General features: G+C 36.1%; 2 protein-coding genes across 2 annotated transcripts; one reads left to right on the plus strand and one right to left on the minus strand.

Annotated features, from left to right (window-relative positions):
- Nucleotides 1-225: 225 nt before the first annotated feature.
- Nucleotides 226-1128, minus strand: LOC121425377 (alpha-1A adrenergic receptor-like). The gene has a single exon (XM_041621406.1). It carries the CDS (start codon nt 1126-1128, stop codon nt 226-228), a length of 903 nt encoding a protein of 300 aa, XP_041477340.1.
- Nucleotides 1129-23199: 22071 nt separating this feature from the next.
- Nucleotides 23200-24195, plus strand: LOC121425378 (adenosine receptor A2a-like). The gene has a single exon (XM_041621407.1). The coding sequence runs from the start codon at nt 23200-23202 to the stop codon at nt 24193-24195; it is 996 nt and encodes a 331-aa protein (XP_041477341.1).
- Nucleotides 24196-27597: the final 3402 nt, after the last annotated feature.

Below are 27597 nucleotides of genomic sequence, written 5' to 3' on the forward strand. Positions count from 1 at the left end.
GTAGTCTTCCTGAGCTTGTAGTAGGGTCTAAGGATGTATTAACATAATTTGAAAAGAGGATTTTTGGTGACGCAATGCAGAATTTAAATTTGATTATAAGGTCCCTCCCCCAGACCGCGCATATTTTCCAGACGTCACTGTATATCACCAGGAGCTGGATAAAGGGGAACAGAAGATCTTGCGCCCACGATCTAACCTTAATTAACCTTATGTCATGTAAGGTAATCACACGGTCACACTCGTCAGAGAATTACGACTGAATGCCTTCATCACTGGGCCACAGAAAACCAAATAAATGGCTTGGCGGTAAGTCTTGTTGCCAAACCCGTAGACGAATGGATGGATGGCTACATTAAGGAAAACAAAGGAGCGGCTCATGGCATAGGCAAGCGGACTAACGACACTGGTGAACGATCGGTAGAGGATGAAGACAACGAAAGGCACCCAACAGACTGCGAAGCTGATGACGATGATGAAGAGCAGAACAGCAGACTTGACCTGGCGCTTCCAGACTCTGTGATCATTGACATTCGCAGCTACCCGACCGGGATCACCCGATTCCCCTTGAGAGGTTCCTGGCTGGATCACGGTGAGATCGGATACAGTGCGGATGTGGCGACGCAGAACTTGAAAAATGCGACAGTAGATGATGATCATGGCGGGTATGGGCAGAAGCCCGTTGGCAAACAGGAATGCGACGTAGCCCCGACTTAAAATGACGGTACTCAGTCTGCATCCATTAACGGCACCGGATATGTTGCCTTTGAAGCCAAGGGGAGTAACGTAGGGGATGAACATTGCTGTTGTTAATGAGTAGATGAAGATGGCCAGAATGACACTCCCGATGCGACGCTGGGTAAGCAAAGTCGGTGCTCGCAGAGGCTTGCAGATCGAAATGTAACGCTCCACCGTCAAACCAAGGACGTTGAGTGTGAAGCACATCGCACTTGCGGTACCCAACGTCACTGCAAAGAGACAAGCTGGATTGTTGTCAATGATGTATATATCAACCAATATTTGAATCGGGTAATAAACACAGGACATGAATTCGCCGGTGGCAAACGACGCCAGGGTGAACCAGTTTGATGTTTCTCGGACTTCTTGACGACATAGGTAGGTGATAATCATGGCAGTATTTCCCACCGTGCCAAAAATGGAATTCAAAGCATTTGTCACAATTATAATGTTTGTCTGAAAGTTGGACATACTGTTTTAAACTTTCAGTGCAATAGATGAAGAATTAGAGTTGGGGCTTGTAAAGAAAAATACAGTGATGATAACATTCACTTTCAAATGCGATGTTCACTTCTGTCATTTCACCCCTTGAGGCAGTTAGTTGCAAAATAAGAAAAACAGTGTGTGATCAACTTACTATATGGGCAATTTATGTATGTAACGAAATTGCCCATGTTGGTTACCTAAATAGAAAAAAGAAATGCGTAAAGTGCTCGCACACTAACAAGACGAATGGAGTGGGTGTGGAAGAGTGGGTGATAGTGTATGCGCACGCACGAATGGGTATGCGTGATTCAGGTGCAGCTTGCTCGTTCGTGCGGAGCAAGTAGATTAGTAGACTTGTTAACTTCAAACAAAGGGGGGGGGGAATGAACACTGTATTTTTAAGTACGAATGTGCCTCTTGGCATGTATATTCCTCGAAACCATTGGGATAAAATTATCCAAAGAGACACTCTTTATCTATGCATATTAACCCAATTAGCATGAATTATGTAAATTAGCCTCTAAAATGAGTAATTTATTTAAAGTACTTGTAAAAATGTAAACCTACTTCATATAAATGTCAAATTTGATGCAAAGCTTTGGTGGAAGTAGCATAAGAAAACTAATGAAAAAAAAAGAATGCGGTAACCATACATTTCATTACCTTATTTGCATAAATTATAACATTGTCAATAAAAGGTGGCTCTTTTTCAAATGATTCTGGATAATCTAAATTGAATAAATGTGGTATGTAAATAATAAATGGTTGGAATGTGTCTTAGGGTTTGGTAAAGACATAGGACAAACGAACGTTTTGAAATATGCAAATGATCCCTAATTACCGTAATTTATGCATAAAACTGAAAATGCTTTGAACACTAGAAAAACCGCCTTAATATTAAAACATGTCTTACTCGGGAAAATCTAATTATGATGAAAAAAAAAAGAAACTGTACATGAGAAGAATGTTTCTTTGTAATATTCAATATTTGCGTTAAATTCATTTTGTTTGTGATATTTTTATTGCATATTTTGCATAATTTTAGTACTATATTAAGCTTTTGTGTGATTTTTGAATTTCTAAATTTAATAAATATTGATATATGTTTTAAAGAGGGTTGTATTCGGGCACAAGGGATTCACTACATCTATGCAAATGACCACTTATTACCATAAATACATATTAATGAGTTAACCTATACTAATTCCATGAATAGTGTAAAACACTTCAATCACGAAAATTAGGCATTTTACTCAGTACTCACTTTGTATGGATGTAGGAAAAGAAAACATTTACCAACGGGCTGGTTATCCATCCATAATGTCGTCTAATTTGCATAAACAATGTATAAATTATGCTCAAATTACCATGCATGATGTAAATTCGATTATAAAATGGCTTAGTTTCGCAGTTTATAACTGATTCCCGATTAAAATGTGGCACAACTAACATTAACGTTCATATTATGACATGAAGAGAAAAGTAAATACAGATAGAACAGTTTGTTGGGTGTAGATACAACTTTTAATATTATGCTAATTACAATTGGTATAATTATATAGTTCAAGACTGTGTATTATTCCTTTGTTTGTATCAACTAAATTTATTCTCGTCTAACGTATACATGGGGGGTTATATTTACAAACGTTTGATTTGATTTGATTTGACTTCATTTTACATATTTCACAAATACAAACAACAATATGAAAACAATATCAGAAAACTCATGAGAATACAAATCAGACAAGGCATAACAATTGGAATTAAAGACAATTTAAAAGAGTGAAATATGAGGGAACCTGCATAAAAAAAAACGAAGCTTGTTAAGTCTGCAGGATCCAGAAAAAATATCAGTCTTAATGAGTAGGAGAGGAGAGGTAAGTAAATTGATTATAATAAAGTAATGCCAAAATGTGACAATTGTGGATATGTATAAGGAATACAAAAAATAAAAATAAAAAGGAGTCTGCCACTCTATGACTAGTATTTATTACTCATTACTCAGCCAGAACGTATTAACAAAGTACATGTTTATAAAAATTTACACAGGGAAATTATAAGAATTGATAAGCATCGCTTTCAATTTTCGTTTGAATATATTAAGTGAGGCACAATGTACCATATCATGGGGAAGATCGTTCCAAAACCTGGGCACTTCAAATGCAATTGTTCTCTGAGCAAAGAGAGTGCGAGTCCGCGGAAGGTGATAGGAGTCACTTAGCCGGGTGGGATATGTGTGGATTAGATTGTTCCTTTGAAACATAGAAGCAATTATATCAGGCAATTCATCTTTTGAAAGCTGAAACATGAATATACCAACTTGAAATGCATATACATGTATACCAGAAATTTTGAGTACTTTATTTTGGAAAAATAATGGATTTGTATGGGAATAAAAACCAACTTGATTAACCACCCTAATCGCTCGTTTTTGTGTCGTGAATATTTTCTCAATTTAAGTTGTATTGCAATTACTCAGGCTAATATTCCACAATTCATATGGGATAAAACAAGTGTGGAATATAATGTTTTTAAAATGTAAACAGGGAAAAAATATTTTAGTTTATTCAGAATGCCAGTGTTTCGAGAAGATATCTTACATATATAATCAATTTGGCATTTCCATGATAATTCCTGATCAATGTAAAGACCGAGAAATTTGGTAGAATAAACTTGTTGCACATTAACTTTGTTCATAATTACATGGTCCGACAAAGAATTCAGAGAGTTACTGAAAAGCATAAAATTTGTTTTGTTTACATTGAGTGACAACTTGTTTGCTTGAATCCATGTCTGAACATGCTGCAATTCCCTATTCAAAATGGTAAGTAGTGAATTAGGGTTACGGTGTATAAAAAAAGGTGAGAGTCATCCGCGAAAAGAATAAATGATAGGTCATTTTATGAATTATTAAAATCATTAATATACAACAAGAAAAGCAGTGGGCCTAGGAGTGATCCTTGCTGTACACCACAAGAAATAGTTTTCATTTGAGATATATGATCTTCTATTGAAACATATTGTTTTCTGTTAGTTAAGTAACTCGTGAACCATTCCAAGGGCTTTCCACGCACACCATAATGTGATAAATTGCAAAGCAAAATATCATGATTAATCGTGTCAAAGGCCTTGGAAAGGTCCAGGAATACGCCAACTGTGTGCAGAGAATTATCAATAGCATTTGCCACTTTGTGAATAAAAGAAAGTAAAGCGTGTACAGTGGAACGTTTTTTTTCTAAAACCAAATTGGGAATCGCATAAAATATGAATATCAGATAAGAAATTTATCAAACGAGAATAGATCAATCATTCAAGAATTTTAGACAGGGAAGTAAGGAGTGAAATTGGACGATAGTTGCTGACAATCCGTCTATCGCCTTTTTTTAAACACTGGAACAACCTTGGCTACTTTCATATTTTTAGGAACCAGACCAGTTACCAACGATTGGTTTAATATAAAAGTCAATGGAGTTAAAATTTAATTAATGACACGTTTTATGACACAATTTGTAAGTTCGTCGTTGGTCCCACAGTTAAATAAACTTTAAGAGTTCACAGTCTGAAACTTTATGAGTTTCCTATATAAACGCTAAACAAATTTTATATTTAAACCTCTTCTGCTCTTGGAAAAATTAGAGAAAGACAAAAAAGGTTCCTGTGAATGCTTAGTTTGAGCCATGTTTTTGGCAAACAAGTTACTTACATACGATGTTATTTAAGGAACTCTGCACTTCAAACATTTTCTTGTTTATGCTTAGTTCCTACTTGTACATATCAACATTGCTAAAATCATAAACGATGTCATATTAATTTTCTGAATATCATGGCATAAATCCATCAGAAAGTTATATTTTTAGATACTGAAAGAAGAATTGTAAAGGAAATAACATTCATCCAGTTTTTTTTCTCCAAGGCAGTTCATTGCATAATAAGAATATTTCAGAATGTCTTGATTAAACTTCGGTATGTAGGCATTAGGTAGAGTAATGCTTGCTATCCTTACTATAATTTGGCTAATCTTGTGTGTCCTTCCGTTTGTTCGTTTGTTTTGACGGCGATTTTCTTCGTGGTTTTCCACTCTTTTGAGCTGGAATTTTTTCAAAGACATGGTTAAATCGTTCGTAGATTGTCATGAGGGGGTTGTTTGTGGTATTTTGATGGCATTATTTAAAGTATTTTCAACCTCTTAACAAGTCTACTAGTTGTCAAATGTTCTTTTTTCATCAAACTGTCTCGTAAATTACCCATGTGACTATAATTGCGTTGATTTTAGAAATGACTTTGATTGCATGAATTTAATTCTTAGGGACGACGTCAGAAAAAAACAAATAAAATTCAAATTGGAAATACTGTTAGCAGCATCACAAGCTAACACAATTGCCGGTAGACATCGTGTGGAGATAACGGTATCGGGCATGAAGACGGAAACAGAAATCTCCATCGCGAAAAGATACAAGAGAAAATGATATAAGAAAAGCCCAGCGAACACTTAACATCATTCAGTATTATGTCACATCACTGGCTCCCATTCATTTCCAAGATGCATCCAACTAGAAGCGTCTTTGTCGTATAGATCACCCCCCCCCCAAAAAAAAGCGGAAATTTCTTCGGTATCATGTGGTTGCATGTTAATTGTGCTAAATCTTTCGAGAGGCAAATCAACAAAATTGATAATCCTACTTCACTTCATTCTTTCTCTTATTATTAAACATTTGCACTCTTAAAATAGTTGAGCAAAAAAATGCCCAGCTGTTAACCAACCCTGGGCAACACAATGTCCACACAACTATTGGTTAAAATCGGTCCAAATCGGGTAAAAAACCCCTAGTAATTGGGCAATAAATTTCCTCATTGGAAAATAATTGCCCAGAATATATATTTTTCCAACATATTACCCAACATTGTGGACAGTATGTTGTCCAACATGTTAAGTGTGTGTTATCTTATGTTGACATGATTTATTTTCTTTTATGATACATTTGCTGTTTGGTAATGTTTCTATGTTTTCCTTTATTTTGAATATGCTTTTCTATCATACATCTTATTTGGTTATGTTTGAATATTTTGCTTTTACAACTTTTGTATTCTGGTATTTTTTCTTTTAATCACGGCCTCGCTGAAAAACAGCTATATGCTGATTGCAGAAAACCGTTATATTTTATTTTTAACCGTGGATGAATAAAGTTAAACAAGCAAACAAAACTATCGACAGTTGCCAGCTGTTGTTGAAAGGAGGGGGGGGGGGGGGGGGGTGATAAAATGAGTGAGACAGAAACAGTGGTGGCAGTGGCGTACCTAGGATTTTCCACAGGGGGCAAAATCGTCCGCCAAATTTGACAAGCAAAAAAAAGGTCTTCAACCGCAAATAAAGGATTTCGTACCAGAAAAAAAGTGACAAGCAAAAAAGAAAAGGAAAAAAAGGTCTTCAGCTGCAACAGGGATATGGAAGATGAAGGGGGCCTCTGTTGGCTCGTCAGGGGGGGGGAGCACAGGGAAACGTCCCTTGCATGGGTCGTGACTCTATGAGAGAGACAGAGAGTGTGAAAATGAGACAGTGAAAAAATGAATGTGAGAGACAGTGGGGAAAATCAGAGAGAGATGAACTTAAGAGAGAGAGAGATTGATAAAGAAAACAAAAGAGGGAGAGAGAGAAAAAAGAGGTTGTAAAAGATGTTAATTGTGTTCAAAAGATTAAAGTTGTATGGCTTCCATGGGCTTTTAAATCTTTTTTTAAGTAGCCTATAGGCCTAGGTCTAAGCTATAGATTTCTAGATCTAGAGTTTTATAAGTAACGTTAAGTTCTGTCGGCCTAACGTTAGAGCCTACTCAAGGCTAGATATATAAATTTAGTTAAATCTAACTGTCAGGCTAATTAACTGTTAACTGTTCTAACTATTCTGATTTAAACCCCTCCCCCATACAAATTTAAAAAAAAGTTACGAATTGTAAAAACACTTTAAATAATGCGATCAAAATACCACAAACAAACCCCTCATGACAATCGACGAACAATTCAACCATGTCTTGAACAAAATTTCCAGCTCGAATGAGTGGAAAACCACGGAGCCAAAATCGCCGTCAAACGAACGTAAGGACACACAAGATTAGCCAAATTATAGCAAGGATAGCAATCATTACTCTGCCTAGTGCCTACATACCGAAGTTTAATCAAGACATTCAGAAATATACGTATTATGCAATGAACTTCCTTGGAGAAAACAAAACTAACTGGATGAATGTTATTTCTCTTACAATTCTTCTTTCAGTATATAAAACTATAATAGACCAGTTCGTAGTTACTTTATGGGCAATTTTGGTCAAATGACCTTTCATTTCTTTCATCATGATAGGCAGATTTCAAAGCAAGATATTACGTAAGCTTGCCTTACATAGCAGGATGAAGAAATTGAATAGACCAGGTGACTAGAATAGCACACCAATGACCACTTGATGAAGGTATTTGTTGCATTCCTACTTTGAATGCATATCTTAGCATGTTGCACAATGTACTTAACAAACTGTGAAATACCAGTCGTTCGTGGAAGCATTGTTGTTTTTTGTGGATGTAAATGAAAACTACAATTCAAAAGAATATATGAATAATCAAGACACCAAAGTTGGTGCTTATCTCATTTGATTTTAAACCACCATGTCACTTTAGTACAAATGACCTTCTTGTGATCATGCGTAGAATCTTTTGATCATGCGCAGAAAGGAACTACGAACTGGCTTATTTTTCTGATGGATTTATGCCATGATTCAGATATTAAAATGACATCGTTTATTTCAATTCATTTACTGGTTTCTGCAACACTTTTTCATAAACACATGAACAATGAAAATACGATAATAATGTACGTATAACTAACAAGCAAAACATTGAACATAATTGCATTTTCTTTTAATATATATCGATTGTTAGAAGGTTGCAGGGGTTACCACTATAAGCTAAGCTTGACTGCGTAGCAGCCCCAGGAAACAATTATTATTCATCCAACATATCTTAACGTAAGGGTGCAGGTGCAAAATGACGGGGGGGGGGGGGGCGCTTGGTCCTCACAATGTATTTTTTATTTTGAGTCTTGGTTGTTTTTTTCTTGTTTTGGTAATTATGTGTTTCATTAGATAAAGAGAAAGACAATTTTGAAATTAACTCTCTGAATACTTGTTCAATGATAATGTTTTAATACCTTTTTTAAAGGGAGAAATTAATCTTAACTGTTTGAGTGAATCTGGCAATGTATTCCATAATGCCAAGCCCATGATGTCTAAGTGTTTTATGTGCTAATAGTGTTCTGGGATTGTCTCAGTGAATATTCTGATATGTCCGTGTTGGGTATGAATTTAAGTTGCTATTATATGAAAAGAAATCGGTAAACACAGGAGGAAGCAGTTTGTAATGATATTTACACATAAAAATAGTATTTATATCATCAAATTAATCATAAACTTGGGCATGTTCAGAAGGACAAGAAACCCCCCCAAAAAGGTTTGTTTGATGATTGATAAGGGGAATCAGTGCACCAACTTGAAAGAAAACGTGAATGATGGATGAGTAAAATAAGCTGAAATATAAAGGAGAATCCACAAGCTAATCACCATTTGCGAAAAGGAAATTTACCAGAGAAATTTTTGACTTTTTATTTCTTTTAAAAAGTTACATTGATTTAACTTACTGCAGTAGCTTATTCTCTAAAAATGAAAACAAAAATAGTATAAGGCATCATACAGACACGACCCGTTGTCTTAATCATTGTGCATCTCCTTTTATCAAACATGGACTGTCAAATATTATTTTGGCCCTTGTGAACATGCTCAAGGTTGTGAATTGATGAGCCTGGTTAGATCAAATAGATTTCCCTGGTCAGATCAGGGAATTCCGTGGTCATAATGTACAAAGGGGGTCATTATATGCTACAAAGTGCAGGATACACAGCAGTGCTGCATGCATGCAAATTTGGAACGGGCTGAAAAGCACCACTATAATAGACTGTATATTCAAAAACACTGAAGCGAGACCAATAATTTTTTTTATAGAAGTTAGAACATGAAATGAACTTCCTAGTTTCATATGTTTCATTGAAAATTTATTTTATTTTTTGAAGTAATTTAGCCGCATATTATAGGGCTTGGGGGCGCGCTGAGTGGCCTTTTATTACACTGAAATATTGATGTTTGCTTTTCCATTTTCACTTTAATGCTTCGGCAGATTTTGATTGGCTTTGTTCAATAAAAACAAATAAAGGGATAACCCCAAGGGATCTCAATACCATGAAAGGAATTGAACACCATGGTTTTCCGGCAAAAATGAAATGTCATTGATAAAAATGTGTGAGTCTATATAGCCCAAGGAGAACAATTGTTCATAAAGAAACAGAGGCATTCGAGCTACAAATCACAAGTTCTTATGAACTTTTCAGTAGTTCCGTTTTTCTTTATACATGTCATTTAATTCTTCTACACCCATATATATATATATATATATATATATATATATATATAAAATAAATAAAGTTACACAGATAACGTGTGGTTCATCAGTACTTTATTGATTTGCTACTCAGAGTTTCACGCAGATGCGATCTTCAGGCAACAATAAAGGCTAGTGGAAATACCATTTGAACATCGAGCACTCTTAATTACAAGGATAGCATTCACCAAGTATATATATATATATATATATATATATATATATATATATATATATATATATATATACAGTTTTTTATATTGGTGAGGAAATACATAAATTGAACTTGGACCTGTCTTCTACAAAACTTACTTATGGGATATGGACCCGTGAGTAAACAAAATAGCAGTTGGATATAAACCCGTCTGAAAATTACAAATCAGAAACGTGCTTTTACGTTTGATTTTCATAGCGGCGTTCTCCTAAATGTATAACTATTGATTTATGTAGAACCGCTCTCTTAAAGGACAAGTCCACCCCAACATAAAAATTTATTTGATTAAAAGAGAAAAATTCAATAAGCATAACACTGAAAATTTCATCAAAATCGGATGTAAAATAAGAAAGTTATGACAAAAAAAATTCACAAAACAGTAAATATGCACATCCTGGTTGGTATGTAAATGAGGAGACTGATGACGTCATGCACTCACTATTTCTTTTGTATTATATAAAATATTAAATATTCTAATTTTCTCCTCATTGTCAAGCGAAACAGTGATCAATTCCTCCCTACACATGTGATATTAGCATTGCTTAATATTCAGTCAGGTCATTTTGTCCCCTTAGTCTATGTTTTAAGCCCCCTTTTCAACTAACGTTAAAGTGCGCTTTTCAGGTTTTTAGTCTAGTCTAGTTCAGGGCACCCGAAATACAGAGCTATATGAAGCAAATACAAAACACAATGTATCGGCTATAATTATAAAAATCATAAAGATATTCTTGTTTCATATAACTTTGTATCGAATTATCCTAAGAAAATTAATGTTCAGTTATTCATATTGACTTTGCATATCAGGCAATTCCATTTTCACATCATTAACTATGCAGACATACACTGCTCCAGGTACTATTATAAGCAAATGCATTGTGTTTTACGAAGTAAGAATGCCCTTCTGTAAAATTGTACTTGATTTGTATAGCTTTATATTACTTTGTATTGTGTTTTGAATGGAAATGAAATAAAAGAATTGAATTGTTATTTTCCATTTCCGGCATTTAAAAGTAAAACATATTTCCCATCAACATTTACATTTTCTTTTCATCTACAGCTTTCCTTGAACAGGTCTAACTGCAGACTTGGAGCCAGACTGCAATGCCATAAATGCTCAGCAATCGGTCACAAATCGAAATTCTGCCCGAATTGGTATCAGGAGAGAGAGAGAGAGCCTAACCTATCGAGTCGATCGAACCTCAAGATTCGTACTGGTTACCGACTGACTCTTGATACATTATCACCCGCCGTGACAGCGATTACTAGTATAATAATCAATGCTACTGCAGAAAAAGCAAAAAGACCCTTGGTAGAATTTGAGGACGAGATCATATTGACACCGGAATTCAATACGAACTAAATGTTCATGAATTAATAATCAACGTACTTGATTCGAGTAGCGAATGTCAATCAAATGTGAGAATTTAGGAATATGATAGTTTCGAACCATTCAGAAATCACAATATCGATCATATCAACCAGGCATTCGATGGGTACGAGTCTCGAGTAAATTTTAATAAAAACGTGGATTTTGAACGAACATAAATTATACGATCAGAAAATCATGCCTTGAAAATACAAGTTGTATCCTTGTCATGAACAAAAAAAGTGGCATTGAGATACACTTAGGTGAACATGAATGAAGCTGAAAGCAACCATGGCAACCTTAACACACACACACTTGACCCTAAATCTCCCGGGGTATTTTGATTCTTGTATTACCGGGGGGGGGGGGGGAATTATGGCCCCCCTTAAGATCTCAGCCGCGGAATGCGCGATCACAACGAAAATTTGCATGATGGTAGAAAAAGACGTAATCTACGCAGTTGCATTGGTAAATTTCACTGAATTCCTATATTTTTTTTATTTTATATGAATTAATTATGCTAATTTATTCATGAAATCATACTTTTTGCTTTTTGCTCTGATTCACTAATAGTCCAGTCAATCTAGCCAGAATAGGGGGGTGACCCGCCACTAATTGCTACACTTGATTTTCCACTGCAATGCTTTCCAGGAAGGTCCCCTTAACAACATACTAAAAGTCCCAAAAATCCAAGCAGTGGAAACATACGAAATTTGCATATTATGCAAATTAGCCATTAATAGTTAGAAAAATAAGGAAAATAGTCCAAAGATTACAAATTAAGCGTCCAAAACAATTTGATTTGAGCGAAAAGTAGTGATAAATAACTGTATTCAATGTTTTTATTCAAAAGCGCAAACAAATCTACCTAATTTGCATATTATGCAAATAAGCATCCTTATATGGAAAAATTTAAAGATATTGCAATTGTTCTCATATAGACTGCTTGAAAACATTTGATTTATGTAGACATTTATATGCTACTATCACTAAGCATGAGAATTCATCGCAATGCCTGAAAATTAATTTGCATATTATGCAAATTAGCCATTAAAAATAGGAAATGAGGAAAATAATCCAAAGATTATATTATTAAATGTCAAAAGCAATTAATTTGAACAAAATTTTAATGATGAATAAATAAGTACAATGTTTTTATTTTAAAAAGCTAGCAAATCTGCCTCATTTGCATATTATGCAAATAGGTATCCATATATGGAAAATGTCAAGAAATTTTGATTTTCTCACATTGACTGTTGTTCAAATCATTATGCTGCTATCACTAAGCATGCATATTTATCCTAATATAATTTGTATTTAAGGGAAATACTGGAAATGTGCTCTTCACGTCCTAAAACCATGTTGTTAGTCTGACAAGATGATGCAATTGGCAAGAACAAAGCACATTATTTGAAATTGGTGAGTAGTTTGTTAGAGCTGACATCGCTTTCTTATATGGATGGGAACGACAGAAGGGAGGCCAAGAAAAGCAAACTTATGGCAGGTGAGATCTGATGAGTAGTCTCATAAAGAAGTGTAACAGAGATTCCATCTGGCCTAGTAGCTTCATGCAGATTGCTTTCTTTAACAATTTCTTCAGTAGTTTGGCTACACCCGCTTGACTAAAAAATAATATGTTTTCTGGCCATGTCTGGGTCAGAACAGGGTTCCAGGACTAGCAGAGCAGCGTCATCATCATCATGATCAGTGGTAAATACTAAGACTAAAAAATCTGTTGTCTTCCAATGTCTTGCATGATATTAAGGGCTTCCAACATGCTAGTTGTTACAGCCTGGATCATTGCCAATCCGGTCAACAAATTATGTACTATAGGCTTGTCTATAACCATTCTATGGTCCTCTAATGCATTGTAGCTATTCTGAGCTTCACCTTACTGATGCTTTAGGAGCTCAACATGCGCAAGCCTTCCTATAAAACTTTTTTTCCGACACAATTTATGTCCAGTGTCTCATTGAGGCGCCTTGTGTCGGAAGAAGACAAGGGTAATGGTTTTGTTCTTGTCAAAGTCCTCTTGATTGACGTTCAATCTCCTATGCTTGACTTGTCGGATTTCAGTATGTACAGAGAGTTGTATGATTGTCCAAAGTACATCTGCATGACACTATGAAATTCAGCATTCCTCCAGAAGACATCCTTGTAGTCGTACCATAATTTCTGAAAGGTTTATTCCACTGTATACCCTCACGGTATACCAATGAATAACACAAAGTGGCAAACAAATCCTGGAATGGGTACACACTGTTTAATCAATGTTGGATGGTATTTGATGGTGATGTTAATGGTGTTCCGTTGGCTTAGTCCTTATTCTGTTAACGTCTACTTGGTTGTTCATTGTATCACTGAGGAATTTCCATTTGCCATAAATATCAGGAAATTGATATTATTTGCATACGATTTGCTTAGAAACTATAGCTACAATATATGGAGATAGTTGCCATCCTTAGGAGATTCATCAAAGAGGAAAGAACAGAAAACGGATGCTTCATCCTGAAGCAGCAACTGGATTCAGCAAGGACGTCTAATCATGATTCCTGTATCTGAAAAGATGTCTATATACACTTTAAGCCTTTATCATGACTTTATGAATGGATTTCATGTCGCTCGTATGGGCAAATGCTCATTGGTACAGTACTTATAAACCATGCCCAGGGATCTCGTGATCCAAGGAAGTTACTCATATTCACCACCAAGACAAGTGGTGTGCTACAAGGAACAAATATTCAAAGCTAACGAGCTTTTATTTGTACTGGGGCCCGTTGCAGAAAGAGTTGCAATCAAACGCAACTGTAAAAATCATGCGCAACTTGATTTTCAACCAATCAACAGCGCGCATTTTAGATTTGCGATTGATTTTTTGACTTGCGTTTAAACGCAACTCTTTCTGCAACGGGCCCCTGGTTGTGACATCTTGTACTGATCACATGACAATCAAGGAGCATGATAGCGTGGACTATACTAGCAAGAAACGCAAAGACTCTACCAAGTCAAGGAGAGAACAAGGGTAGAAATATGAAGCATTCAAACAGTGGGACCCATGTAGAACTGATTCATCTTTGCACAATATGAGTGGGGTATCTGCTCCGGTGGTAACTGCTCATGAAAAAAGTCAATAACCAAGCAAGGTCATCAAGGTTACATATATATAATCTACGTGGAATTTTAGAGGAAAATATCACAAGTTTTCTTGATTATTTATAACATGCCGGATGCTTCTTTGCATAATATGTACATTCCACTTCAGATATTAAGCTGATAATTAATATATTGATCTAGATCCACAGAGGGGAGACCTTTGAAGGGCCTTTCAAAGACCAAAAATTGGCAAGGTCTTATACAGCAGTCTCCAAGATCACTGAATTTTGTCATTTCTGTGGAATGGCTCAGAAAGACCTCTCGAAGAACTCTGAAAAACAACTGTCTAGTCCACCTCCTGGACTGTTGTTATTTTGTACGACACGACTACCAAACACCCAGCACACTACAACCCCATAACAGTACACGCATACACACACCCTGAATAGTCATATGAAAGATTTTTTTTTTTTCGGGGAAAGTGAATCAGTGGGTAAGGTGAATCACTGGGGGTAAGTGAATCAGTGGAGGGTGCGGGCCCGGGCGTGTGTGTGTTGCCCAATCAGTAAAAATCGTCCAGGACGTGGACTAACAACTGTCCTATAGAGATCTTTCAATGGTCTTTCAGAGATGTTTATGCATCAAGTGATCCTTCAGAATTCTTTCCATAGACTTTGCCTGGTCTTTCAATTATCTTTCGACGATTTTTCAATGATCTCTCATGAGTCTTACAGTAATCTCTGAAAAAATATCGAGAGACTGCCGAAAGATCATAGAAAGACTAATAAGAACTTTGAAAGTTCATTGAAAGACCAGCAAAAACAATTTTCCTGTAAGACCGCTGAAAGACTGTTTTGAACCGTTTCAAAAAGTTTTGGACTCAGGGGGACCACAAAGACCATTGAAAGATCTATCAGGAATCGTGTAAGACATCAGATATCTTTAAAAGTTCGTTGAAAGATCAAGCAAGTTTTATGGTCTTACAGCAGTGTTTCAGTGGTCTTGGTCTCTGTGGAATGAGGGTTTAACTGTTTGTGTGAGAAAAATAAAAATTTCTGGTTTGTTCTTTTCCTACAAGGATGCTCATAATTATGATGTAGATTTATTTACATTATTTTTTATTTGAAGAATTATTAAATTTGTAAAGATTATCATGAACTTCCGTTCAATTTATATTGTTTTCCGCACTTGATTTCCAAATTTGGGATTATTTTCCTCATTTGCAAATTTTTATGGCTAATTTGCATAAGATGCAAATTTTGTGATTTTCCCATGCTTGTCTATTTAATGACTTTTAATATGGTTTTAACTTCCTGTAACTTAAGGCATTGCCATATTCAAATTTCAATAAATAATCTACTTGCATTTTTGAGGAATGTATCACCAGTGTGTTTTCTTGAATATTTATTACATACTTATTTGCATAATATGCAAATGACACTACAGACACTAAGCTAAATTTAAATCTATTCAACGTCCTTAGTGATAGCAGCATGTAAATTTCAACATTATTGAAATTTTCAAGCAGTCAATGAGAGAAAACTCACAATATCTTGACAATTTTTCCATATAAGGATGCTTATTTGCATATTATGCAAATGAGGTAGATTTTTTGCACTTTTGATTAAAAACATTGATTAAAGTTATTTATCATGAATTTTCGCTCAAATAAAATTGTTTTGGACACTTTATTTGTAATTTTCGGACTATTTTCCTTATTTTTCTAACTTTTTATGGCTAATTTGCATAATATGCAAATTTCATAAATTTCCACTGCTTGGATTTTTTGGGACTTTTAGTATGTTGTTCAGGGAACCTTCCTGGAAAACATTCCAGTGGAATATCAAGTGTTGCAATTAGTGGTGGGTCAAACCCTATATTGACTGGACTATAAATAAAGCTCCTAGAATGCTATTTTTTGGTGAAAATATTCTGTATAGCATTCCTAACAATTGTGAATGAAAAAAATTCCGGTACAAAGACCGATTTCTTATGTATTTTATTGTTTTGTTTTTTTCTTATGTATTTTTTTGTTTTTACTTTTTTTTATTATTTTTTCCATGGAAATCGTTCCAGACTTAATTTTGATCATAAACAAGGCAAAATGAATTAAGTTTGATCAGTAAAAGTAGAAATAATGATACATTTATGGATTTTGGCTAAATACACAATTTGCATTGGATTTGTACATGAAAGCACGTTTTTGGGCAATTTTGGGTCTGACTTGCATTTACATAATGTTGCGTATTGTCGTAACCGCGTACCCGGGCGTCACAAATTTGGTCTCAAACTTTGCGCGAGACTTGAAAGTAAAAAGTCAGAGAGCGGCGAGGTCCAAAAATTTAGCGCGGCAGGTATATCGCGAAAATTGTCGAGGGGCATTATGGCCCCCTGGAGTATGAGTGTTAAAATGTTGGGCAACATACTGTCGACTACGTTGTGATTTTAGGGTAGTGCAATTATGTTGGTAAAACATCAATTTATTCTGGGCAATTATTATCCAATTGAGTAAATTCATTACTCAATTATTTGTTTTTATTACCCAGTTTGGACGGATATAAATCAATAGTTGTGTAGACAGTAAATGCTGCCCAGGGTTGGTTAAAGGTTGGGCATTATTGCCCAACTACTTCAAAGTATAAATATATTGAAAATCGTAAAATGGTGAATCATATATCAAATTAAAGGAGAAAAAAAGGAGAACACGATGGTGTACATCATTTATCATGGAGACAAATGAAACTCAGTTAATTGATAGTTTAAATTTCTCTCTCTGAATGCTTCAAACACGCCGAATTACGTCCGCGAAATTGGGTTTTTTATGACGTCACTGTCTGTACGAGAGGCGTGATTGGCTCTCCCACGTGAAGCTCTACTTGCATGCAAAACCTCTTGCGAGGGTACGTTTTCTCCACATTGAATACTTTGATCCGAAATGAAAGAAAACCCAGAATTTTATCTAGATTTGGATTTTCAAATTGAGGATTTTGAAGATCAAGAGAATGATGACGAAGTGAACAACAAAGTGACGTAGTTGGAGGTAACGTCACTTTGTTGTGACGAAGTACCTTGACAGGGGCCTTTTGTACATGGTTTTGGAAAAAAAGTGAGGGAGGCCTGCTTGACCAGTGAACATTTGGCAATTACACCTTTTGTGCCAAGGCAAGCAATCATTTTTTGCTGACAGACTGCCACGTTTCCCATATCGAAAGTGACTATGAGACTGACATCCTTGTTATAGTCTACAACAGACATGCTCTATTATTAATTCTACTTTGACTACAAACAAACATTATCTGTCTCTCCAATACCATGTGTGTATAGATACAATCTAGATTCCTTTTAACAAAGTACTACAATTTGGTTATCATTAATATTGACTCTCGTTGTATCTTTAAATTATTTTCTAATTTTGCCTGCATTCCTTATGAAACTGATATAAAATGTGTTAATGTTGGATTAAATGCTTCCAAAATAAGCGCCAGATTGCACAAGAGAGCATCTAGGACCCCGACTGCAAGTGTCTTTGCGCTTCGCGCACATTTTGTTTTTCTAAGTATCCATCACCCCGGCCCTTTAAGGTTTTCTTGGAGTCTCGTCTGGCCCTTCAAGGAAAAAGTTTGAGAACCCCTGGCCTACAAATAATGATCCTAATTACAGTGAATTTGATCTTTACAGTGTAACTATGTTGAAAATGAAAGTACCTTCCAGTAGTATCCCGCAATTAGTAACCTGGAATAAAATTATTGGAAATGTTTTTTGACTGATTTGAGTAGGTATGGGTGTCAACATTTACCCACAAAAAGTTAGGAGGAATACTGGTTGGGGAAAACGCTTTTTTCAAGGTCAAAGGTCAATGAAAAGATGATGAAATCTGTCAATACGATCCACATAGTAATAACCAAGATTATGAATTGCACTGTAGAAGTTTTAATAAATGTAAAAGTATGAAATTTGTCATATAAATCGCCGGGAGCATTGTTGATAAACATAAAGAAAAGACATTTTTATTGACCAAATTTATTTTTTTCATTCTTTGTATATCTGAAACTTGGCTGTGTAACCTCATTATTAATGATACAGTTAAACTTGCGAACCGCATACATTCGTAATTCCGAAGCTTCGTTATTCCGAAGGTTCGTTATTCCGAAGGTTCGTTTTTCCGAAGGTTCGTAATTCCGAGGGTTCGTTAGTCTGAAAACGAAATGAGGTTCGTAATTCCGAAGGTTCGTTAGTCCGAAAACGAAGTGAGGTTCGTAATTCCGCAGGTTCGTTAATCCGAAAACTTAGTTCGTTTTCGGACTAACGAACCTTCGGAACAACGAACCTTATTCTGTTTTCGGATTAACGAACCTTCGGAACATCAAACCTTATTTCGTTTTCGGATTATCGAACCTTCGGAATCATGTTCGGATTAACGAACACTTTTACGTTTTCGGATTAACGAACATCGAGGTATAGGCAATTTGCGTGTTTCAGAATTACGAACCTTTGGAATAAAGAACCTTCGGAATTACGAAGTGTAACCCTTGAGAATTACGACATTATTCGACGTGATAGGTCTAATAAACGGGGAGGGGCGTTTGTATTTGTATACGCAATAAATTATATTTCACATTAGATCCGACCTGAATCACGACAGTTTATAAGTAGTATGGCTCGAACTAAATAATATTAAACATTCAGTTCAGTTTGGTTTATTTTCATATCTCATAAAATAACAAATACAATGTAACTTCCATCAAAAGACAGTAAATCATCAATAAAATAATACAAGACATCACCATTATTCATAATAAATAAGACAAATGTTATACAATCGAACATTCAGATTGGAGACAGATATATCAATAAGATGATATGATGGGCAAACTATTAAAAAGCAGAGCTTGTAATTTAGAGTTTCCTGATTAATAAAATTATAAGTAGTTGTCAAGTTGTTTTAATATCAATATGTTACAATAAGAGAAAGAAAAAAAAATATTTCCTAAAAAAAACGAAAGGAGTGAAAAAAAAGAAGAACAGAGGGAGGTGGACTGAAAATAGCTAAGATGAAAACTAGGAAGCCGGGGAATTGTCATTTAGATATTTGTTAAAATATAAGTTTTCAATTAACGTTTAAAAGTACGAGTACGTGTAAGATGATAATAATGAGTTTGACGAGTAGGGTAGCTGGGAATCTCGTCATTCCTTCTAAATAGAGATGATACTGTAGTGGGTAATTCTTTTCTTGAGAGTTGAAATATAATTATTCCAAGGTTAAATGCATAAAATCATGGATTTGTAGAACATTACATAAATAAAACATGAAAGTATACACTGAAAAAACTGCTGTGTTAAAACTGACACCAGTTGGTGTTAATGTTAATAGAGGACCACACCCTGAGGTGTTAAAATTACACCCTAGAGATTGAACATAACATCAAAGAGTGTAAATGTAACAACCGAAGGTGTTGTATTAACACCTATAGGTGTATAAATAACAACACCAATTTAACACCGGTGTAAAATAACTGGTGTGGTCCTCTATGTACAGCGGTTAACACCACAGTTTTTGCTGTGTGGCATTGTTTTATATATAAGCTTTAAAAAAAATAAGGATATCTGTGGAAACATTCTTTTGTTTTCTGACACTAGAGGGTCAGAAAACAAAAGAATGTTTTGTTTTGCTTTCTGACACTAGAGGGTCAGAAGGGGGGTGCACAGTGGCCCTCTGGCCCACGGACTAATGCACTGCAAAAAGTCTGGTGTTTAACACCAGCCCGGAATCGATATACGTCTACACCAGAAAAGTGTTAAACGACACCAATTTCGATTTATTCTAACACCTGGGTCCCGTAACACAAATGTTAGCGATTGATTGTAGCAGTGGCGTAACTACGGGGGGCATGGGGGGCACGTGCCACCCCCCCCCCATCGGCTGACCCCCCCAAAAAAACGGGGAAAAGGAGAAAAAGAGGGAGAAAGGAAGATAAATGTAGTGGGGAAAAGATATTGTTGTTCATTGTAATGTTATATTATATCGTAATTATTTTATGTTATATTACATAAGAATGTTTTTTTCATAACTTTACGAAACATAATTTTCTCAGGGCTTATGTCTTCATCGTTCCTGGTGCTCGCATTGTCTGTTTAACGAGATATATAACCCTGTTATACTAAATTCTCCCGTTTTCAAGTCCATATACAACATACTGCCAAATATATTTCTCGCACTTCGAGTTATTGTTTTATGTACAATAGTATGCTTCTTTTTCATGACTACTTAAAGTGATTGCCCCATTGTAAGGTCTTAATATAAAACATTTCCTTCGCAGTAGTGGATTGGTGAAATATGTCTGCTCTCTATGAATTCCTAGAATTAGTCCTTAAAATGTCACTTTTTCTGATCTGAATATCAAAAATTTTCAGCTCGTGCTTCGCGCTCGCATCACATGGTAAGTGAACTACGTATGGTCTTCGTGAATTTCTACAAACAATGCCCCTCTTCGGGTCTGAATTTCCTAAATTTTCAGCTCGCGCTTCGCGCTCGCAAGATTTCATTAGTGAGATGGGTATGTTAATCATGATTACAAGTGCATTATGTGCATGTTTAGATGTAATTCTAACAAAATCAGCAAGCGCTTATTGGCACTCGCATTAGATGACCATGGTGAGATGTGTATACTCTTAATGGATTCCTAAAATGTAGTCCTTAAAATCTTCCTGTTTGGGGTCAATATTTACACAAATTTCAGCTCACGCTTTGCGCTCGCATTATTTAGTGAGACAGGTACGTATCATGATTAGAAAAGATTTATTATAGTGTCCCTTTTTAGGTCTGTATATCAAAAATTTTAAGCTCGCGCTTCGCGCTCGCATTATTTGATCAATGACATACATATCCGTTTAATGGCACTGTCCTTAAAGTGACTCTATTAGGTCAGTATACCTTGCAACTGGGCGCGCTTCGCGCGCTCACTAGTGACTCAAAATTTTTGCTGGTGCCCCCCCCCCAATGCCATGACCAACGGTACGCCACTGGATTGTAGGCTTGATTTTCACAATTGATTTCCCGTCCATTGTAGTAAATGGAATATATCGTAGAAAATGTTCTACGATCATTGCTAAGTTTTGTGTTACGGGCTCCAGGTGGAAGTTTCATAATGCTATTCATATGTTAAGAATGACTTTGAGAACGAATGATGAACCAACCTTGTGTTTTACGCGCCCTAGATAGATGTTTATACAATTAAAACAACATTGGATTGCTTCCAAACTGGTATTGTTTCAATATACTTCTCTGGTGATGTGGACTATAGATTCCAGGCTGGTGTTAAATCTACACCGGTGATTTCGCAGTGTAGCATTTATACTTGTACTTTTAATTTCCTTTGAGAAAATGTTAAGCAGACGAAGATCATTCAAACATGCATTTAACATGCTTAACATACATCTTTTGTAGTTCTTACTGGGAGGGAAGGGAGAAAAGGAAAGTAGTTCAAAGTACATTACATTCAAACAGAAGAATGCCTACGGCGCATACCTAAATTGACGAAAGTAACTTTGGAAGATCCATAAAACACAACTCAAAAAGTCTCATAATCTTATTGACTTCTGCATATACATGTAAATAACGCATGGGTGAAATTTCCAATTACATCGTTTGGCTATCCAAGGTTTGAATACTTCTTATGTTTGATATTGACTTAAGGTAAACGAACGAACTGCCCACGTTGATTGAAATTAAAAGTAGGCCTACAACTTTCTATACTGTCTTTGCAGACTTCGAACACGATTTATGTGTTTAATGTCACGCACTGTGTGGGCTCCAAATTAATGAGATCCCTATCCTCTCGACACAATCCCTAATAACTCAGTATTGCCTGATTACATTTTATTACGAATGCTTCCAACATTATTTTATTATATGATCATATCAACACCGACTTTGGGGGTTTCCACGTACTTTCTGCCTTTTCCCTCACGACGGTCCTGCTACATAAGAAAATTAAATCGATTGCCCTTCACTGCACATCTTCTTACGACAACACTACTTCTAATAATAATAATAACAATAAGTACTACACATCGTCCTTGAGTGATCAGCAATATTTTTCTGCAGTCTGTCTTGAGAAAACGATTATCTATTACACCTTATTCGTGCGATTGGGAATACATTTTTAAAGGTTTTGTAAGACCACACAAGCCAGTCAGTGTACCGAGCGCATGGGCTTACTTCATCTAAATAAGGTATTATCCATCGACCTTGACTCACAGACATTTCAGGGGGAAATAGTATTATCATTAAAAAATGGTAATTAAGAGAAGCACGATTTACAGCTCGGTAAAGAGTTTTGAAAAGTGTCAATATTGCGATGTCATAGAATTCTCTAGAATAAGCTGTATTAAAGTACTGGAATTGTTCGACTGACACACTCAAGACGTTAACATTTTACACGTCACACTATGATGTTTGACAGACAGGTATATGGTAATTTCTTTCATTCAACTGGCCTTCTCAAAAAAAATCTTTTGAATTGCTCGTTTCTCGCTCTTCATATTTTGATTCAATAATACTAAAACGATCGAGTCGAAAACACAAGTACAAGGTATTTGTACTCTTCAAGAAAGAGAAAGGATTACGGACTTATACGTTAGAATTGTGCAATTTGTTACATTTGGAACACTTAGTGGGCCAATTGACCATGATGAATCAATGAAGATATTTTGTCTTGGATATTGAATGACCGTTCAGTTCATTGATTTTCTCCAGCAGCGGCCAGCGGGAATTTAAGACTCGGCATTCAAACACGACAAGGCAATAGCTGAAGTGATTGCTGTGAGGCGAACACCATGGCTAGTACGTATGTGATTGTCACGATTGCGACCAACTTCACGATATCAATCGTCGGCACCATCGGCAACGTCCTCCTGATCCTGGCCTTCATCAAATGTAGAGATCTACGGACGATTTCGAACGTATTCAATCTGACAACGTTTGTCGCGGGGCTGTCCGTATGTGCCATAACCTACCCACTACAAGGCCTGTTGGATGCCTTTGTCATCAGGCAGAACCCGGGGTGTCTTCTTGTCCTCTGCGTGGCGTTTTTCACTGGGTTCTTTTTCACGCTCAATGTCCTTGCCTTGACCATCGAGCGGTACATCTCCATCTGCCACTCGCTTCATGCCCCGACCATCTTGACGAAGCGCCGCGTGGCGATTGCTCTCGGTGGCATATTGGTGTACGCGGCATTCTTTGGTCTCATCCTCCCTTTGGCCACGCCGATAAGCAACAAGGAAAAGGTGGATCCTGCAGTTGGCTGCAGAATGTTCGTCATCGTGCATAAGAGCTACGTCACTTTCCTGTTCACAACCTTTATATTCCCGGCCCTTCCCATGTTACTGATATACACACGGATCTTTATGGTGTTGCGTCGGCATATCCGTGCCGTTGTCGACCAGTCGACCGTTCGACCGACTGGACAGGCTGACCAGATCGAACCCAATGCTAGGCCTGCCCTTCGGGAGAGAGAAAGAAGGGAGAGAGCAAGACGGAAGCGAGAGGTGAAATCCGCAGTGTTTCTCTTCATCTTAATCTTCAGCTTCACCATTTGCGTTCTGCCATTTGCCATCTTCATCCTCACCACCACCTTCACTCTGAACATATTGATCAGCCCGCTTGCGTTCTCTCTGTCCCATGCCTTGGTCTATTCTGTCTGCGCCATCAATCCGTATCTCTACGGCTTTGGTAACAAGGCCTTTCGCCAAGGTGTCCTTTCCCTCTTTCGAAACGGGCGGAAGTCATCCGACGCCCCAACCATCTCCACAATATCAACTTCAAAGAAATGACTTTCAAAGCATTGTGTAGTTATAACTTGCAATCACTTACTTGTTATTCTGTTATTTGTGTAAGCTTACCCCCGTGGGAACTCGATAGGACAGGCCTTTTCTGGTAAGCGCCAAGCTGGTATATTATAACCAATTACATGGGAAACAATTATTTACGGCTGGCTGACGACATAAATTACTCTCTTTTTTTATTTGATTTAATTCTTATTTGTATTAAAGTGGACAAAGCGAGGATTCGAACTAAACTCACAACTTACGATTATGAGTCCACTGCTAAACCCCTGGGCAACACGACCCTTGAATTGTAATTCCGTATCAGATTCACTGAAAATGATGTGTTTCCGTGTGTGTGTGCGTTTGAAGTATATCACCAAGTCAGACTGAAGCACAATGGCAAGTACTATTTAGTACGAAGATGTCTTGATCCAGTAACAATTCATCTGATGTTAAAAATGTATATACGTGTATATATATATATATATATATATTTCGGGCATGTTGGAGTAGTATGACATTTTCTTAAATCATATATAGTGTTTACCATTGTAGGTTTAGAAGGTTTCTCATCCCAACATTTTCTTTTGCTACTTGTTCCAAATATTGGTATGTTAGTCGTTTATTTTTTTTTGAAAGCACAATCGCAGTTTCTAAAATCCAGTTGGCAAGGACATTATATTTTTTTTCTTTCATGGTGCTTATATATATATATTCAATGAATTACGCTATCTGAGATTATATTTTTTCCTTAGAATAATATACAGATGTATCATTTTATAGGCTACTATTTAAAAAAAACACGTAATAAGCGATGATACTATTTAAATAATTTTAACAATGTCCACCGAGTTTTTGAAACAAAAGTAATAATTTCATCTTCTTTTGTTATGAGGTGATCGTCTATATACCATTTTCTATCGTATGATGAGGTAGAATTCGTAAAACGGAAATTAATACTGCGTGCTGATAGTAGATTTAAGTTTTGATATAGAATTCTGTAATTGTGTTTTCGTTCATTTTTTTTGCTTGTATTGTACTTCATGAATTTTTGGAAATTTACCCTATCAGGATGTGCTGCTGGTCATTTTTTAAGTACTCTAAAAACACAGAAAATTTTTACCCAATATTGGGTAGAAAGGGAACATGCATGCATGATTACTGGGTATGTATTTTACTCCATATTAGGCTATTTATAAGATAAGATTTAGAGATAAGATAAGATTAAAAAGCCCAAACAGTTCACAGACTGATTTCCATTGGGGCCGTGTCGAACATTGACGAAGTAAACATTTTAAAATCATTGATTAACGAACAATATATATGGAATAGAATTAAGCATCAATTAAATTAAATTAAATTTCAACGCAACATTACGTAAAATTGACAAAAAAATTTACCCAACCAACAAGCATGTTCCCGTTTTTTAATTCATTTATTTATTGATATATTTCACAAATCCTCAAAGTACATTTTGCAATAAATCATTTTCACATTAAAAAAAATGCATCAACTGAATAACAGGATTGAAACGTACCAATGAAATGAAAAAAGAAGTGGAGGGGTCTACTAAAAAGCAATTTTGAAAGATCTTACAAGGATAATATGATATATGTAGAGTAGAAAATAATCAGCAAAGTTTTATTAATTAACATGTAAATATAGACACAGTAACACAAATGTATATACACTATATACAAAATTAAATATTGACTTTAAAAAAATCAACACTACCGTGGATAAGTATAAAGTTCACAAAGTATTTGATTGAATCAATAAGAATTCAGATTTTTTTTTTTTTGATGAGTAGTTTAAATCGGTTCAGATAAGCTGCCTCTTTTATTACTTTGTCCTGAGAATTCCAGAGTTTCGGTAAACATTTGTTTAGAGTATATATGTATATATATATATATAAGTAAATAAATAAATAAACGAATGAATAAATAGATAAATAAATATTGACTCTTCCTTCCAGTCTCTGGGCGCAATAAGAGTTCCGTTTAAACGCAACTCAAAATGAAAGAATTTTCGATCTACGGTTCGGAGGGTTGTAGAACACAGTACTAGTAACTGAATTAAAATGCCGTCCGTTAAGTATATTCAACTGGGAGGTCTTTGGGGGGATATGTCAATTCACCCCAAATGGCCATAAAATTGTCAACAAGATCATATTAGTGTAGTAGGTTTCACGGTAAACCATGTATCTTTCTTGGGCAAGTGTTGATCCTAAAAAGGACCTCACAATATCGATGTTTCAACAAGTGTGTTCTTGTCGTCTTCAGGAGAATGAGCAAATAATTATGTAAAAGCAGGCCTTATATAATCTGTCAAAGTTGCATGCAATGTAATTACAACATATAAATAAAGATAGCAAGAATGATAATAATAATAATAATAAATAATAATAATAACGTTTTATTTACCCAGGGTAGCCACTTCAGTTAGGAAACTGCTCTACCAGCGGGCCCTGCATAACATAACATTTTATTATTACCCTTCTCCAATCTAAATGCTGAGCACCAAGCAAGAAGGCAGAAGGTCCCATTTTTATAAGTTTTTGGTATGACTCGGCCGAGGATCGAACCCACGACCTCCCGTTCATGAGGCGGACGCTCTACCACTGAGCCACCATGCCCGATGTGATCAATTAACCTCAACCTCAACGAGAAAAGGCTTACACTGAAAGCTGGGAGATCTTTTTTAGAGCTTGATGAACCGGAAAAGCAGTTTCGTCCATAAAACCCTCCTCACGCCTGACCGAAAGTAAGCAGACGAAGGGTGACGAATGGAAAAAAAATCACGAGATGCACGCGAATTCAATGAATTCAAATATAGTTTTTCGTCAAATCATGCGATCATTTACTGTTCTCAAATATTATCAACGAAGGGTAAGCGAACATGCCATGCGAAGGATATCAATTTTTTGGTTCACCTCTTTGGGTAAATTGCATTACAGCCGAAGGCGAGCGACGGGTTGATATTCACGAACAGTAAGCAATGGTTTGATATGGCTTGCGATTGCGATTAGAAACGAAGACGAGGGACTAGATCGGGCGTTCTTTTACGTTTGTGTCATCGTGTTGCTTCGTCAAGGGTTCTTTCGAGATCGGTCCACTTTGGCAAAAGCGCGATGAGGGAAAACTGCTACTCTGATTGTATAGTTTTCGACAAAGACTTCTTGGTTGTTTATGTTATGAAGGGCATTTAACAATCCTTTTCTCTCTCTTATTCTTGAACCCTCCGTAGGCTACGTCGCAGAGCGAAAACGTGATCAAACTCGGGTCGAAAAAACCCGCAGTTCTGGAGAGCGTTTCATGAAAGGACTTTATCCGACAACTCCCAATTCATCTGACCACAGAAATAGTGCCTCTCAACCAATCAAAATCAAGGAAAGATGTTAGGGGCATG

This window comes from Lytechinus variegatus, chromosome 12 (assembly GCF_018143015.1).
Source record: "Lytechinus variegatus isolate NC3 chromosome 12, Lvar_3.0, whole genome shotgun sequence".
In the NCBI taxonomy this organism is placed as follows: Eukaryota; Metazoa; Echinodermata; class Echinoidea; order Temnopleuroida; family Toxopneustidae; genus Lytechinus; species Lytechinus variegatus.

Excerpts from the sequence above, each read along its gene's own strand:
- LOC121425377 (XM_041621406.1), bottom strand. The coding sequence starts at position 1,128 with ATGATTATCACCTACCTATGTCGTCAAGAAGTCCGAGAAACATCAAAC.
- LOC121425378 (XM_041621407.1), top strand. The coding sequence starts at position 23,200 with ATGGCTAGTACGTATGTGATTGTCACGATTGCGACCAACTTCACGATA.